The sequence below is a fragment of the Trichoderma reesei genome (genome assembly GCF_000167675.1).
Source record: "Trichoderma reesei QM6a unplaced genomic scaffold TRIREscaffold_10, whole genome shotgun sequence".
NCBI classification, from domain to species: Eukaryota; Fungi; Ascomycota; class Sordariomycetes; order Hypocreales; family Hypocreaceae; genus Trichoderma; species Trichoderma reesei.
In genome coordinates this window covers 930,306-947,074 of record NW_006711157.1, presented here as the reverse complement: position 1 = coordinate 947,074, position 16,769 = coordinate 930,306, and the positions used below count along the sequence as shown (strand labels likewise).

At 54.5% G+C, this 16,769-nt stretch overlaps 6 protein-coding genes across 6 annotated transcripts; 4 read left to right on the top strand and 2 right to left on the bottom strand.

Moving 5' to 3' along the window:
• Nucleotides 1–8: 8 nt before the first annotated feature.
• Nucleotides 9–2,080, top strand: TRIREDRAFT_78462 (uncharacterized protein; the record flags this gene model as incomplete). The annotated part of the gene is made up of 4 exons (XM_006965808.1): nt 9–575; nt 637–935; nt 1,006–1,500; nt 1,559–2,080. Exons 1-4 carry the CDS (start codon nt 200–202, stop codon nt 2,078–2,080), a joined length of 1,692 nt encoding a protein of 563 aa, XP_006965870.1. The 5' UTR covers nt 9–199.
• A 704-nt stretch (nt 2,081–2,784) lies between these two features.
• TRIREDRAFT_62165 (uncharacterized protein) lies at nt 2,785–3,941 on the top strand (the record flags this gene model as incomplete). Its single annotated transcript, XM_006965807.1, has 5 exons — nt 2,785–3,044; nt 3,135–3,373; nt 3,439–3,551; nt 3,618–3,698; nt 3,759–3,941. The coding sequence occupies 5 exons, from the start codon at nt 2,785–2,787 to the stop codon at nt 3,939–3,941; spliced, it is 876 nt and encodes a 291-aa protein (XP_006965869.1).
• A 388-nt stretch (nt 3,942–4,329) lies between these two features.
• Nucleotides 4,330–6,002, bottom strand: TRIREDRAFT_4146 (uncharacterized protein; the record flags this gene model as incomplete). The annotated part of the gene is made up of 6 exons (XM_006965499.1): nt 4,330–4,462; nt 4,517–4,595; nt 4,663–4,858; nt 4,921–4,981; nt 5,043–5,509; nt 5,580–6,002. 6 exons carry the CDS (start codon nt 6,000–6,002, stop codon nt 4,330–4,332), a joined length of 1,359 nt encoding a protein of 452 aa, XP_006965561.1.
• An 826-nt stretch (nt 6,003–6,828) lies between these two features.
• Nucleotides 6,829–9,268, bottom strand: TRIREDRAFT_62244 (uncharacterized protein; the record flags this gene model as incomplete). Its single annotated transcript, XM_006965653.1, has 6 exons — nt 6,829–6,911; nt 6,996–7,312; nt 7,362–7,928; nt 7,992–8,374; nt 8,440–8,721; nt 9,008–9,268. 6 exons carry the CDS (start codon nt 9,266–9,268, stop codon nt 6,829–6,831), a joined length of 1,893 nt encoding a protein of 630 aa, XP_006965715.1.
• A 951-nt stretch (nt 9,269–10,219) lies between these two features.
• Nucleotides 10,220–11,323, top strand: TRIREDRAFT_62576 (uncharacterized protein; the record flags this gene model as incomplete). The annotated part of the gene is made up of 2 exons (XM_006965806.1): nt 10,220–10,521; nt 10,612–11,323. 2 exons carry the CDS (start codon nt 10,220–10,222, stop codon nt 11,321–11,323), a joined length of 1,014 nt encoding a protein of 337 aa, XP_006965868.1.
• Nucleotides 11,324–13,460: 2,137 nt separating this feature from the next.
• Nucleotides 13,461–15,215, top strand: TRIREDRAFT_62747 (uncharacterized protein; the record flags this gene model as incomplete). Its single annotated transcript, XM_006965805.1, has 2 exons — nt 13,461–14,205; nt 14,299–15,215. The coding sequence occupies 2 exons, from the start codon at nt 13,461–13,463 to the stop codon at nt 15,213–15,215; spliced, it is 1,662 nt and encodes a 553-aa protein (XP_006965867.1).
• Between the last annotated feature and the right edge of the window lie 1,554 nt (nt 15,216–16,769).

The following is a 16,769-nucleotide window of genomic DNA, read 5'->3' as shown; positions in this document are numbered from 1 at the left end:
ATGCGGCATCGAGTGGTCTACTTGCCTCTTTTTATTTCCCAGCCGGCGACTTATACACACTGCTTTACACCATCAAACACAGCATCCGCTCCAAACTTCACAGCGCGGCGGCAGAGGGACAACCTTGCATGTACCGAGCGCCATCAGATATCATAACCTCAATCGTCTTCATAGATTTCGCTAGGTTTCGTCATCCATCATGAACGGAGAGTCAACACCCGCGTACTCTTCCAAGAAAGAGGCCCTTGACATCCTGCACTATCTCCGCAAGGAATTCGACCCCATATCGCTACCCGCTGGAGTAGCTAGTCGAGCGGACCATGTCCAGTTTGTCGCGGAGCGAGATCTGCCCTACTTCCCCATCCCTTTCAAAGAGACGGAAACAGCGGCTGCGCTGAAGGCTATTGAAGGCTCGGTTGCGTCTCTCCTCGCCGATACGCGGCAGGGCGAATCTCCGTCAAATAGGAAGATCGTGGTTGACCTTGAGAAGACGACGGCGTTTCTGTTTCAAGCATACCTGGCCAGGGTTGGAGGATATGGGAAGCTTGACAAGGAAGTGAAGGGGCTACTCAAAGGTGTGTTACAGTCGACAAGACATGTGAATAACCGATTCGCTAAATCTGGATGTATGGCCAGACACGGATTTGCTTCAAGCGCAGTCTGATCCGTATCGCCGCATGTCTGCCAATCTATACGCCACCAAGACCCCCAACGAATATTATCACATCCACGGCTCGCTGGAAGCGTCGACAACGCTGCGAATGATTGGGCTGGAACCCTTTCGGCCTGACTTGAAGACGCACGAAGACATTGTGCAGACGATTGAGTCCGCGGTGAAGAAATTTACAGTGGATGAGCTCGAGAAGCTGAATGCGGAGCATAGACAAGCTGGTGTCAAGGCATTTACTCACGCCGACTTTCTCAAGACTCCTCATGTAAGTTCAAGAGTCGCAGCTTGACCAACTAGCAGAGGGCTGAGACAGCGTGAGCTGACGACCTTGATAGGGCAAGGCGAATATTGCGCTTCCGCCATGGTCGGTCGAGGGCTTGGAGGATCAAACGCCGCGGATACCTCTCGCAGAGCATCAGGGCAATCGACTGCTATCCGGCATCAAGGTTCTGGAACTGTGTCGAATCATTGCCGGACCAACAATCACCAGGATTCTCGGCGAATACGGCGCCGAAGTCATCAAGGTGACGAGCCCGAACCTCAGCGACGTGCCATTCTTCCAGGTCGACGGCAACATGGGCAAGCGAGCGACGGACTTGGACCTCAAGACTCCGCAAGGGAGAGAAGCGTTTGAAACGCTACTGGGTGAGGCCGACGTCGTGGTCGACGGCTATCGTCCTGGAGCCATTGAAAAGCTGGGCTACGGACCAAAGCAGCTGTCCGAACTGGCCATCAAGAGAGGCAAGGGGTTCGTCTATGTCAACGAGAACTGCTTTGGTTATGAAGGCGAGTGGGCGCACCGAGCTGGATGGCAGCAGATTGCCGACTGTGTAAGATGTCTTCTTACTTCTCACCTAATATGAAATCGCTGACAGCAGAATCGTTCAGGTGACGGGCATCGCCTGGGAACAGGGCAAGTTCATGGGCCGCAACGAGCCCATGGTGCCCCCCTTTCCCATATCAGACTACGGAACAGGCTGCATTGGCGCAATCACCGCGCTGGTCGGCCTTTATCACCGAGCAACCCGCGGAGGCTCGTGGCACGGCAAAGCCAGTCTCATGCACTACGACCTCTTGCTGTTCAAAGTCGGCTTGCTGCCGGAGCATGTCCAGCAGAAGCTCCGCGACACCATGGGCCCAGAAGTTCTTGCGCTGCGGTACCACAACAGCGTGGACCAGATCTCCGGGACCGTGCTGCGGCGGATGCGGGAGGTCTATCCTGGCTTTGTAGAGAATCCAAAGTTTCTGGATAAGTGGTATGCCGACAAGTACAAGGCGGAGGTGCATGTGGTGAAGCCGGTGGTGGAGGTTGAGGGCTTGGAGCTGGGGTTCAGACGGGCGAGTCGGCCGAATGGCTCGGATGAGGCGACGTGGGAGGTTGGTGAGGAGAAGGACTATCGGCTTGAGTAGACGTCGATTCCATAGACATGGAAGATATGAAGAACGTTTGGTTACATTTGATTCTCTCAACTTACTGTTTCGTGATTCTTATGATGACTGTCGCAGATTACTGAGGATCATAGAGCATCAGTGGCTTTCAGGGTTCACGGAGTGTTCTCACAAGATACCCGAACACAGGTGACACAACCCTGGACATGGCACCATTGATAATATCCGACAGGGAGAAACCACCCCTAGAGCTGAATGGTAATCCACGACCGGTGAGAGGTCGAGAGCGTTCACATGGAACTTTTAGTCTCCCAATCAGTTCCTCGCTAAGGACAATGAGTCGCCCATTGTTTGCGGGGAAAGCGTCGACTGTCCCCAGCTTCAGGGGGTCCCGGGATGTTATCCGACCCTGCAGCCACTGTCGGATCTGGGGAACCCCGCGAGGCGGATATCGGCCGGCGGCACAGCTGGAGGCGAAGCGTACGGCATGTAGGCGGCAGCTTTGGCTTATGCGTTTCTTGATAATGCTGATTTACGAACTGGGTCGTTTTGAGGCGGTCCGTCTGAGTGTCCAAGTATCTGAATTATAAGCAAGGCCCTACATCTCTGAGGATTTTGATCCGACTCGCTATTCAGTGAAGCATCAACGCCAGCGTTCTTTGACTACAATATCTCACTTGGATCCAGTCGACAAGTAAACACACAGTTTCCACGTATACTAAGAAATGGGTTCACAACCAACCAGTGAAGGCCTCGGCCAGGAGTTCACCAGCCATGTCATCCAAGCCATGGGCCCCAACACCTCCCCCCGAATGCGCACAGTCTTGTCCGCCCTCATCCAGCACGTCCACGACTTCGCGCGCGAGGTCAACCTCACAACGGACGAATGGCTGGCGGGCGTAGACATGATCAACTGGGCAGGCCGGATGAGCAACGAGAGGCGCAACGAGGGACAGCTGCTGTGCGATGTCATTGGCCTGGAATCGTAAGTTGGCCCCTCGCTGAGGCACTCGATATGCATCACATGTTGGCTATACTAGTGATTGAGGGGAAACTGAACATAACGACATTCCAGACTTGTGGACGACATCACATACAGAGAGGCCAGCAAGGCAGACAAGCCGCCCACGTCGTCTGCTATCCTGGGGCCCTTTTGGCGTGCTGATGCGCCGGTTCGAGAGAATGGCAGCACCATCACGTTTAACACGCCAAAGGACGGACAGGTGGCGTATATGCATGGCCAGGTGACGTGCGCTGAGACGGGGAAGCCTCTGGCGAATGCTTCAGTGGACGTTTGGCAGGCTTCGACGAATGGTGAGATTCTTTTGATGAGGTTGTTTGATTGAATGGCTGGGTACTGACGGAGAGCGGCACAACAGGACTGTACGAGCAGCAGGATCCGGATCAGATTGACTGCAATTTGCGTGGCAAGTTCATCACTGATGCGGAGGGTCGATATTCGTTCTACTGTCTCCGCCCCACGCCCTATCCTGTAAGTGAAGAGGGAAGTCGTACGTTGTCATATAAGAGTGCATCATTAACTTGCTGATTTATATAGATCCCCTTTGATGGCCCGGCAGGGAAGCTGCTGAAGCTCATGGATCGCCACGAGTACCGGCCCGCGCACATCCATCTCATTGTAAGAGACATCATCCCATACTATGCTCCTACTATGATCACGCTAACGTGTCCATTATAGGTCGAAGCCGAAGGATACGGTTCATTGACAACTCAGATATTCGACAAAGACTCCAAGTATCTGGAAGACGACAGCGTGTTTGCTGTGAAAGATGGGTTGACTGTCGAGTTCAAGCCCCGTGAGGGAGATGCGAAGGCACAGTGGGACTTGGAATATGATGTAAAGCTGGCAAGGAAGAACTAATCTGGAACATGAATGAGACCATGTATGAACTGTAATTTGTCATGATAGCGAAGATTGGAATTGCTTGTAGTAGCAAAGACATTGAAGCATGATGTGTGTCGTGCCGACTGCATATCGGCCTCTACTGATGAGCTTGACGGGTCGAAGAGTGAAGAAATGCATATCGTAAGGTCTTTGGCTTTGACTTAATGACTATAATCCCTACATGCTCTCTTGATGAACGGCCGTTGACTGAAAACAACATCAGCTAACATCTCAACAACAACAAAATAACACTCGATATATGATGAGGGATCCTTGCAAAGTCATTGATAAATTGTACAATTATATTTACACGCTTCCGAGCCTACGTTCCAAGAAGAGTATCAACATCATTCATCTCCCCGATCTATGCCTCCTGTCCAATTATGATCCCACTCGGCAGCTCCAGTCCAACCGGCAGCCCCCGGATGTATTTTTCTCGGAACGCAGCTCCACGCCTCTCAGCCAGAGCTTGCTCAATATCTTTATACATGTCGTACCTAGTTCCATCATTAGCCCATCACTCATGCCTAAACCCTATGACAATAACTTACGCATTCATCTCTTCAATCGTCAGCTTCTTCTTCTCATCCTCGACCTGATACGTCGGGATATCCTTGTTTTGCGAGAAGCCTTCAACAACATCTCACAGTCAGCACTGACTAACAATATGGGGGCGCAACTGCTCGAGTCAACTTACCAATCCTCTCGTTAATGTTGTAAGCCGCCTTGGCCGCGGCAGACTGCACCCTCGTCACTCGCGGAAGCCGGACGGCGTCATACACCGCCAGTGCTTCGCTGATATCTCCGCTAAAGTAGTTTTCGCTGAAGAGGATGCCCAGAGCGGCGGCGTCTTCGATGGCCATGCACGCGCCTTGGCTTTGATGTGGCATCATCTAGTCGTGTTGAGTTAGTTGGTGGGATCTCTTCAGAGCTGCGAGCTTCAGGGGCAACATACCGGGTGACCAGCATCACCCAACAGACAGACCACGCCCTTGTGAATATAAGGATACGGATCACTATATCCTCAAAGTCAGCAGACAGCATCCAGGCAACATCCCGATGCCCACAAAAACTCACTGCACCCACAGCCGCCACGGCCGAATCTCCTTTCCAATTTTCAGATGCGCCAGCACCTGCGCATCCAGGTCCGGATACGGCGCCAGCAGCTCCTCCACAGGCCTATCATCATTGCCCCAAGTATGCGAAGAGTAATCTCCCACCGACCGCGGGAAGAAGCAGTAGTACGACAGCAGCTTGCCGCCATTGCACGGCGACAGGACAATCTTGTCCCACTTGCCCTCCTGTCCGCCCCAGTATTCGAGCGCGCTGTGCTGCGAGTAGTCGACGAGGCCCAGCTTGACGGCCTCTTCCGTGGTGACGTTTGCGTGCAGGCAGCTCTGTTCCGAGGGCCGCTTGGCCGGATGGATGCCGATTTCGCGGCGGACGACGGAGCCGATGCCGTCTGCACCGACGACGAGGTCGTGCTGGGCTGTGACGCCGTTGGTGAAGGTGATTTTGCCAGTGTTCGAGTCAATGCTTTGGCACTTTGCGGGTAATAAACATGTCAGTTTCTCCCCCTTATATCCAGCCTATATACCTCGCCACTTTACGTACCTGATGGTTAACCCTCAACTTCGCAGGCCGCCCCTTGCCCTCCTCGCCCAGCGCACAATCCTTCAGCATGGCATGCATATACTGCCGATGAAACATGTTGTACACAAACCCCCACCGCTCCTCGTAGTCGTCCAAGTCGTACACGCTGACCGGCTCGCCCGTCTTCCAGTCGCGGTTGATGAGCTTCTTGAGCACGACGGGATCCCCCTTGGCCACGTCGACGCCCCATTCGTGCAGCCAGCGCGTGCCGTTGGCGGCGCACGACACGGAGGCGCCCACCTCGCCGGCGAAGTCGTGCTTCTCGTAGACGGTCACGTCGTGGCCGGCGCGGCGGAGGGCGATGGCGGCGGACATGCCGCCGATGCCGCCGCCGATGATGCCGATGCTGAGGCGGCGCCAGCCGGAGGGTGGATTGGAGCCCATTGTGAGTTGTGGAAGAGAGTTGTTGATGATGATGATGATGATATGTTGGCTATCTGGCGTGCAGACAATATACATGTATCAAACACTCTGTTGGCGAAAGTAGTTGCGGTGTGCTGGGTGAAGCCCCAAGTTTTATCTATTCTCTTCGCATGTGCCTCTGCTTCACCCGCCTCGTCAAGGATCGGAAAAGGAACTCTCTTCTCGTCATCATCAACTCAGCTCAATCCTTCACATGTTATCTCTCTCATTCCCCGTGATCCAAGCCATCCACGTCAGTGCTGTGTCCAAGCTGAGAGGCTTATCGCGGATGTTGGCGGCTGCGCCCCTTGTTCGATGGAGGTGCCATAGCCGCTCCATGGTTTGGTGTAAGCCGCAGAAAGGGGCGCATGTCTGATCCCGTCCGACTGGGTCGGGAATTTTCCTCTTCTGTCGTATATGCAAGCTCCAAACTGTCTGATCCCGGCGTATTCGGGACAGGAATGCAAAGTTTTGGCTGTTGGATGACGACGTGCTGGGTAGGCACGGGATGCAATGTGTACGCACTTCTGTGCCTGTCACACCTCATCACCAAGCCGATAAGACACCAATAGAGTGCTTTATCCGACGCACTGTGGAATACACAATTGCAGTTTCAGTGTTGATAAGAAAGATGATGTATCACTTGAACTACTTTCTCTCCCATGCGCAGCAAGATCCTTACCGCTGCATATGGGTCTCATAGTTTCGTTCTCATACCGAGACCTCCACAGCGCATGAGCTTCAACAAGATGATTGCATTGGCTATCCCCTCCTCAGTAGTGAAGGCCATTCCCCCATGATAGCCATATCAGAACCCAAACGCCCGCGGATTAAAGAAAGGAAAGCTATCCCACTGAGACAGCTCCAACCCGTCCCAACCTCGCAACACGTCTCCCCCCATCTCCGCCGCCTGGGCCGGCATATCTGCACCCCAAACTTCACCAACAACCTCTCTAGCCGTGACTCCTGTAGTACTGATACGGTCATCAAAAGTCAGCGCTTCATCGTTTCCAGCGCTGTCATCGTGGTCCGAATGGCCCTCTCTATTAAAGGAAAATAGCTTCCCGACGTATTTGCTTCGAGGCCGCGATGACAGTTCCATGCGTCGCTTCATGATTGCATTAGACAATAGGCCGAGGATTTCAGAGTAATGACTAGCCTGGGGGCTTTGGACGCCCAGGAAATCGAGAACGTCTTTGGCGCTGCGAAAGGCTACTTCGACTTCGTAGTCGAGCTCCTTTTTCGCAAACATGTCGAATCCGAGTATGAGGCCAGCGGCAAATATGAGAGCTCTATTCCCCGTTACTAGGTTTCGCACGGAGCAGGAGAAGAACGACTTACTTCAAGATGCACATATTCCCCAGCAGTAGCCCAGATTTATGCGCCTCTGAACACGCCTGTATGAGATACACTCCCGCATCAAGACAGGCAGACGCCAGGGGAGAGGACGAAGGCGTGGAAACATCTGGGCGAGAAGTGAGTCTCGATATCAGCACGGGCCGAGTGACCAGAGTAATGGCAAAGTAGTAGAGACAGGCAACGTGTATGCTGTCCGTTGCAGCTTTCTGGGTAGAAGCATCTCCTCTCGTCGTGAGAGGGTTGCGGAGAAAGCTGGGCAGGCGTTTGCTCCAGGCTTCGATTTTGCTCAAGTACGGCTCCACCGTGATGGTTGAGGAGACTTTTCTGCCGTAGAGTGCTTCGATGCTTTCGTTTATGATGGTGAGTATTTCGTATGATGCAAAGAGGCCAGCGGTTCGTGGACTTTGGCGCGTAGCTGACGAACTGTTGGAACCGATGATTGCGGCGTCAAGCTCCGCCCTGAGGCCAGCTGTAGCAGGCGGCCTCCCCAGGATAGAGCTCACAAGCATATCCAGAACACAGAGACTCATCCAAATGTGAAGCCTATGCCTTCGTCAGCCTTGAAAAAAGAAGACCATGAGATGACCGACTTCAGCCTACCTATGTTGACACACGGGATCCTTCAAGTCCGTGTAAGAATGGGGGCTGTGCATCCCCAGAGCAACCGCAGCTCTCGCCGCGATGCCCAAGTACATGAACGCCGTATTTCTCCGGCAGTGGCCGAGCATGTAAAAGGCCATGAGGAGAAATGCGCGAACCATGTCGACGTTTGGATCCTCCAGCATGCCGGCAAAGGCACGCTGCTGTGCTTGTCGAAAATACGGTGGCCCGACCTGCTGCGCTTCGAGGGGGGACTTGCACTGAGCGCCAATGGCTATGACGAGGTCGATGGAGGCATGCTGGCACGGGTTGAGGGATTGAGCCTCGTCAGTTTTGGTTTTCACGAGAAGATCTTCAATTTCTGTTGGCCCAAAGACGTCCAATAGGCCGCCAGTCTAATGTACTGTTAGCATCATCCTCTCCCTATGTGGAAGCCAAGGTATGTCAAGGGCGTACTCACAGCAGCTTCAAATGTCCGTGTATACAGCAGACTGCCCTCCAGGTCAATGTTACAACTGGCCGTCCCCAAGCCGCTCGACTCCGCCGCAGAAGGCTCCATCTCCAGCATACTATCGCGCTTCTCATTATGAGAGAACTGTGACGGTCCGATCTGTGCCGTTACGGTATCTCGTATCAGCTGGAGAAAGGACAAAGACGCAGCCTCGCCAATGTACACTAAAGGCTGGCGTGTCAGCTTCACATGGACAAACATTCCGATTCCATCAGACACAGCACGACGTACCTCGTTCTCCTCGTAGATTCAGAAGCATACGAGCATGAGACTCTGGTTCCGGAGCAGGAGAACTTCGCCGTGCTCTTGACTGGCGTGCTGACTGGCGTGCAGATCGGCTGGCAGTCCCCTCAGGGACGCTCACACGAGAATCCGACGGTGTAAGCGGTCGATAGCTCCCGTCGGCATCGCCGCCGTTCACCGAGCACCACTCGGGAGCATCCATCTGTCCAAACCCCTCTCGATCCCACGCCGAATCGTTCATCGACGCACCATCGCCAAGAAGGACATCCGGGACGCAGTCTCCACCGCTCGGCGACCCCGGGACCTGCTCCGGAGCCGGAGCCGAAGCCCGTGTCCGGGGCGGATGCGGCAGCGGCAGCGGCGCCGCGCGGAAGCCTCGAGGCCGGTGGGTGAGATGGCACGAGTCACCGATGCCGCGCCTCTGGCAGGCGGTGCAGGGAACGGTGGCACTGCATCGCTTCTTAGAGGCGCGGCAGAAATTGCATGCCTCTGCGGCGCGCTGGCGCTGGCTCGGGTGGACTTTTGGGCGTGGCATCTCGCGCTCTTCTTTGTCGGCTCGCGCGCGATAGCTTGCCTTGTATGGACAGATGCGAACAGTGGCTGGATAGGGGGTTATCCGATCTGGCGTGAGTATGAAGGGGCGGCTTTGGGAGAGTCGTTGTTGGCGGGAGGTCGGGTGCTCATCCTGAATGCTCGGGTCGTCGGAGCTTGCGCGATGAGCATGCTCAGGGGTGGTGGCCAGCTACTTGTTCAGAGCATGTATCCCTTGCTTGAGCATGTCTGCCGTTATCTCAAGCGATGACGCGGTCAATCTGCCAGCACCGGTGAGATGAGATGAGATGCCGGCGTCTTGCTTGATTGAACAGATAGAGGGTTGATGAGGTGACCGTATCCGCCAGCTGTCTCATACTCGAAATATACTGTGCGGTAAAGACACCCGGCTCACCCTCCCCCGCATCCTCCTCTGAGATCCTCTCGGATCAAATCCCAACCATCTCCAGACCCATCAGCCGTCGATACCCACTGCAGCCCGCTCCTCCAGAAGCCCTTAGCTCGTGTGGCGGAGCGCGGGAGACTCCATCATCGGGATCCAAGTCCACTCCTAGCTTCGATCTGTTGATGGGGCTACTACCTACAATTAAACCCCCTTCGTGGATTGAGACGTCATCCGCCGATAGTCGCCAGAATAGTATTGAGTTGCTAGGGGCTTGAGCCGCCATTGAGCGGAAGAGGGACAGCAGATGAGGGGTGCAAGTCCTGGCGTTGTAAGCTCCCGTCTTGTGCCCGTTTTGTCGTGTGGGAGTTGCAACAATATTCGGTGCCGATGAGTATGTAAAGGCCGGCTGGTTCTTTCTTATAACAGTGACTGTATCAACCTGTGTGCATGGACTTACAACCCCTTTTTTCAAATTCGTTGCCATCAGTTTTCTGTCTATTCTTGCGTCTATAGAATTGTCCTCGTATATACTCAGAAACACCAACCAAGATGCTCGGCAAGGTAGCTCTGGAAGAGGCATTCGCCCTCCCTCGCATGCAGGAAAAGACGAGGTGGTGGGCTTCGCTCTTCGCCGTCAACCCTGACAAGCACGCACACGAAATGACAGACATCACCAACACGCGCATCGCCTACATGGACAAGCACGGCGTGGGCTACACATTACTCTCGTACACGGCACCGGGCGTGCAGGATATCTGGGACAGCAAGGAAGCGCAGGCCTTTGCTGTAGAAATCAACGACTACATTGCGGGTGCCATCAAGGACCATCCGGATCGATTCGGCGCTTTGGCGTGAGTGCTAAGACAACGCATGGGGCACTTTTTGATATTCCATGCCTCAAGGCTTGCAGCTGCTGACCGTGGGCACCTACCTATACATAGCACGCTCTCTATGCATGATCCTGCCGAGGCAGCGGCCGAGTTGAGACGATGCGTCACCCAGCTGGGCTTCAAGGGCGCCCTCGTCAACGACACGCAGCGAGCCGGCGACGACGGAGACGACATGATCTTCTACGACGGCCCCGAGTGGGACGTCTTCTGGGCCGCCGTCACCGAGCTCGACGTCCCCTTTTACCTGCACCCGCGGAATCCCACGGGAACCATCCACGACAAGCTCTGGGCCAAGCGCAAGTGGCTCATCGGCCCGCCTCTCAGCTTCGCCCAGGGCGTGAGCCTGCATCTCCTCGGCATGGTCACCAACGGCGTCTTTGACCGGCATCCCAAGCTGCAGGTCATCATCGGCCACCTGGGCGAGCACATTCCCTTTGACCTGTGGAGGATCAACCACTGGTTCGAGGACGTCAAGAAGCCGCTGGGCCTTGACTGCAAGAAGACGATTCGGGAGTACTTTGCGCACAACATCTGGATCACGACGAGCGGGCACTTTTCGACGCCGACGCTGGAGTATTGCATCACGGAGCTGGGCGGTGCGGACCGGATCTTGTTCTCGATTGACTATCCGTTTGAGTCGTTTGGGGATGCGTGTGACTGGTATGATGGAGTGACGTTGAAGAATGAGGAGGATGTGCGGAAGATTGGCAAGGATAATGCAAAGAGGCTGTTTAAGCTGGGGGCGTTTAAGGATTCGGAATAGAGGCTCCTGATATAAATTATTTGACTCTGGGTAGGTAGGTGTATCTGCTCCAGCCGTAGCATGAGTTCATTTTTTCTTTGAAGCGCCTTGTAAGCGATTCTGAGCGTCTTTGCTGTTTCCAATAGTCAAAGGTCTCAAATTGTTCTTCTCTGACAGTAAAAACAAAAAAGATTGCCCTTGACAGTGAACGTCCTACTATACTATGAAGAGGCATTGACAAGCAAAGAATGTCTGAAGATGCAACAATTTCCCTGCAATGCACCCTCCATATACGGTAATAGGACACACATGTGCATGAAATCGGCGAGATGGCCGAGTTGGTTATGGCGTCAGGTTAAGGCTACCTTAACAGCAATTCCTGGTGGAGCAATCCGCGTGGGTTCGAGTCCCACTCTCGTCAGCTTTCATTTTTTTCCTCTCTCTGGATCTTGGTCTCGACATTCGAATGCGTGTGATAGCTCAAGGTCTGTCTTGACTCGGTTTGATTTTTGCAGTTTTTTGAAGCATTGCTATGGCATGCTGCCCTTTTTTTTTTTTTTTTTACCATGTTCTGGCAGTTGGTCTATGCAATATGATTTGTTCTTAGAAGCCGAGAACCATTTATGTCCATATTGGCTCACAACTTTGAATGACTATCTTCGATAAGAGTACATATGTAGGTAAATAAGTGAAAATACTTGTACCACCCTTGATGTGACGGCATCTTGTCAAAATGACCAGTCTGTCAGCGGTGAAAAGGGGGCTGTCTTTGGTTGAGTTGTTCTCCTTTTCGCTGCGTCGTACATACATACCTATGGTCAACAATGTAGGGTAGTGGGGAAAGGCCTCCCCTTGATGGGTATAGAGAAATATGAACCACAGCCTCACCAGCAGTCGAGGAGCCAACTGAAATTCGGTTTGCAAGTGTTATGGAGGTAGAGCCGTTTGATGAGCGATTCCCGTGCTGTCTTGGCATTGGCTCGATCGCCTGGTGTAGTCCATGGGATAGTATGTAGATTGCCGTGGCTGGTGATGCCCAAGTCTCACGGCTTCAACCAACAATCGACCAACTAACAAAGAAAAAGCGCCAGATCCGAGCCCAGGCGGGCTGCAGGGCTGGTCCCACCATTAGCTGACAAGGGATGGATCGATTTCCTCGGCAAGGGGACTCGGTCACGACATGTCCACTTGACCTCAACACCAGAGCCATGACCGGATCTCACCAGAGAGGGTGACACTCGATGCCTTCAGGCCCCTGCCCCCCTACCTTGTCATTGACCAGTTGCAGTTAGCCCCTTGCCGTAGTTACTTGTACTGTACATCGTGTAGCTCTATCTGGATGCCCTGGCCAACCAACCACGAGAACCTGCGCCCAGGTCAGCATTATCAAGCAAGTAGCCGAATAAAGACGGGCTAAATCGGCGTCTACCCATCCAGACAGACAGACAAACGGACAAGCTCCCCAATCTTCCCCCATCCTGTGACCAATGGCTGCCATGCAAACTCACTGCAACGGAGTCGCATCGGCCCCGTCCTCGGCTCGCCTTTACATCTTTCGCCGCCTCCCTCTCTTTGTGGCATCGAGCCGGGCATTGACGTCAACTCGAGCCCCCCCCCCCCCCTAAACCATTCGGCATCGTTGAGCCGGGAAGTGGACCGGGAATAACGACGGCAAGACGTTCGAAGGCGACTGGGATCAGATTTTTTCTTCTTCTTCTTGTCCCCCTTCTGTTAATATTCCTTGCCCATTGTTGGCTGGATTACTATCGCTTCTGGGTCGTTTGCTGTTAGAAATCAGCGGTCGAAAGGGTCTTGTGGGATTTCTTTCCCTTCCGGCTTTCGGCTTTTTGCGTTCTTACAGCCCCAGGGACTCTGCATGCCTCTTCCCGGCAAGATTTACCGCTAGTCAGGCACTTATATAAATGGATGCTCCGTCCTTGGCTCACGATCCGGAATCTGGTGATGCGCCAAGATCAAGTCGCTTCATCATTGTTGGATCTGGCTGCTTTTTAGCAAATGCACCTCGCGTGCTCTAAACGCTCTCACCATGCCAGACGACGAAGAGCAGGCCCGTGGACGGCCGCGATCCCGGTCCCGGTCCCGATCCCGATCCGAAGTCCGTGATACCGCCACGCTCTCTGACAGCTCCGAAGAGGAGATGGAGCGCAGCGCGAGCCCAGGGGACGAGCAGGAAAAGGCCGACGACCTGGACGGCCACCGCCCGGCGCTTCGCGAGATCCGGTCTCACGCGTCCCGGACCAGCAGAGACCGATCGCGGCCGGGATCTGCTCGGGGGACGGGCACGGCCCTGGACCAGACGCTGTCGCGGCGAGACACGGTCCTGTCGCGGCTGCGCTCGCGGCCTCCCATCCAGTTCACGCACCCGCTGGCGCACATCCCGACGACGGAGGACCAGATTGTCGACTTTGACGGGCCTGACGACCCTTACCACCCGCTGAACTGGCCCACGCACAAAAAGGTGCTGACCACGGCCCTCTATGGCTTCGTGACCATGACGGCGACCTGGGCGTCGTCGTCCTACTCGGCGGGCACGATCCAGGTCGCCCAGGAGTTCCACGTTGGAACCCAGGTGGCGACGCTGGGGACGACGCTGTTTCTCTTCGGCTTCGGAGTCGGCCCCTTGCTGTGGGCGCCGCTGAGCGAGGTCTATGGCCGGCGCATCGCCGTCATGGCTCCCATGCTGGTGGCCATCTGCTTCAGCTTCGGCAGCGCCACGGCCAAGGACCTGCAGACGCTGATGCTGACGCGCTTCTTTGGCGCCTTCTTCTCGTCTGCGCCGGTCACGAACACGGGAGGCGTCTTGGGCGACTTGTACTCGCCGGCATACAGAGGCATTGCCATGGCTGGATACGCAATGGCCGTCGTTGGAGGCCCTTCGTTAGGTGAGTCCCCCCCCCCCTATACAAATAACGACGGGTTCAAAAATCACCCCCGGGTTGTCCCTTTGTTTCCCAGCTAACCCACATCTCCCAAAGGCCCCATTGTATCTGCCGCCGTGGCAGAGCAGGCCTCCCTCGGCTGGCGCTGGACCGAGTACCTCACCGGCATCCTGCAGGCCTTTGTCCTCGTCATCGCCGTCGTCTTCATCGACGAGAGCTACCCGCCCAAGCTGCTCGTCTACAAGGCGCGCCGCCTGCGCCACGAGAGCGGCAACTGGGCGCTGCACGCAAAGTTCGAGGAGTGGGACGTCAACGTCAAGGACCTGTGCAAGAAGTTCCTCGTCCGCCCCGTCCAGCTGCTCCTCACCCCAATCTGCTTCCTCGTCGCCCTCTACGCCAGCTTCTGCTACGGCATCCTGTACATGCAGCTCGGCGGCATCCCCATCATCTTCCGCGAGATCCGCGGCTGGAACCCGCTCAACGCCACGCTGCCCTTCTTGTGCATCTTCCTCGGCGCCGTCTTCGGCTGCGGCGCAAACGTCTACAACCAGCTGCTGTACAACAAGGCCTACTACGCCGCCGGCAACCGCGCGGTCCCCGAGAAGCGGCTGCCCCCGATGATGATCGGCTCGCTGCTCTTCAGCGGCGGCCAGTTCCTGCTGGGCTGGACGGGCGCCCAGCGCGACATCCACTGGATCGTGCCCTGCATCGGCCTCGTCATGCTGGGCACCGGCTTCTTCACCATCTTCCAGGCGGCGCTCAACTACCTGGTGGACACGTTCCAGACGTACGCCGCTTCGGCCGTGGCGGCCAACACGTTTCTTCGGTCCTGCTTTGCCGGCGCCTTTCCGCTCGTTGTCGGGCCCATGTTCCATAACATTGGCGTCGGGCCCGGCTCGAGCATCACGGGCGGGTTCGCGGCCCTGCTGATTCCTGTGCCCTTTTTCTTTTATCGGTATGGAAAGAGGATCAGGGCTGGGTCCAAGTGGTCCAAGGGATCTGTGTATGATTAAAAGAGTGATGAGTTCTGATGATTGATAATATTGTGGTGCCTCGTCTATACCTATTAGAAAGCGCAGTGGTTGGGGATTTTCTTGCTTTTACCCTTGTTTTCTTTTTACTTTTTTCTCCTCTTGTCAAGAAAGGGGGGGTGTTGTGCCTTGCATTGGCGAACAGTTAGATATTTCAGCTTAGAGTCTTGTACTTGCCATACCTACCTACTAATACTGAATTGATGATACCCTGTTTACTATAGAATCACATCCTCGGTTATGAATCTGACAGTGTAGGAGAAGATGGGTCATAGCAGTGCGTGAATGACGAGGGAAACTGACCGGAGCTATGGCAAGATATAATTGTAGTGCTAGATTGATGATAGTCCCGCATGATAAGTTCACTTGCTGGCCAGCCGTCAATTCTACTCAGAGCTCTCCGTGATTCCAGTCTGCGTCTTTGCGTCTCTGACTTCTGTAACTTGTGGCCCAAACAAGGTCACCTACAAGAGATCCTACCCATCAGAGCAATCTCATCAACTCGACGCCATCAACGCATCCCTAGGTAGGAGCCCCTTAGGACAAGGTAGCAATATACAGTCAGAGAATGATTCAAGCATCAGAATCCAATCGTGCATTTTCCTATCCACTCTCTTTCTCTCTTTTCACGCAGCTGTTCAGATCTGGTGAAAAAGTCGTGCTCATTCACTCACATTCAGCCTCAAACACGGCGGCTCGCGGCCAAGGACCCCCCCTGCACATCAACCTACCTTGCCTATGTGAACAGGCAACCAAGCCAAAGGTAACCACCTGCAGCAACCCTTCAACTCACCGCAACGTTTTCAAAAACAATGCAGGACTCACGACATGTTGCCAATGAAACTCCCTCCTTCTGCTTATCGTCTCTTCCCATGTGAGAATTCAACAGCAATTGGCTGCATTCACCGGCATGAGAGAGCTGCAGCTCCCCCCCCTGGCACAAAGTTGTGGGGATGGCGTGGTGGCTGTGTGTCTTAAGCCTGTCGACTAGTTACCGATTCGCCCATGAGGCACACTTGAAGAGCCTCACGCACGGACACGGGAGAGACGTGGGAGCCTAATTGTGTTAGTATTGCACTGAGGCCGTTTTGGACAATAACGTTGAAGGCAGAGAGGCTTGGTTCTTGTATGGGCCGTTCCTGGAGCCTTGTGCGATCGATCTCGGGCAGCTGTAATGGTTGGTCAATCGGGGCACATCGTATGACTTACACTATCAACACAAGGTGGTATTAAGGCAGACAGGGCTATGAGGACTGCACACGGTTGATTGCTCGAGGACGGCATCTTACGACTTCATCAATGCTTCTCATGCTCGGTCATCATCACACCATCTACCTCTCTGTTGCAGCTCAACTATCAATCTGACAAGAGCTAAAGCAAGCATGGATGCCTAGCAACAACGTGTCACTCCCCAAATCCCCTCCCCCGGGATCACTATCTGCATGCTTCTTCTCCATTGTAAACTAACGATGGAGGTGAGCAGAGATCGGCTACACAAGCGAATGCACCCAGCTCCTTCGCCCACTTCTTATCATC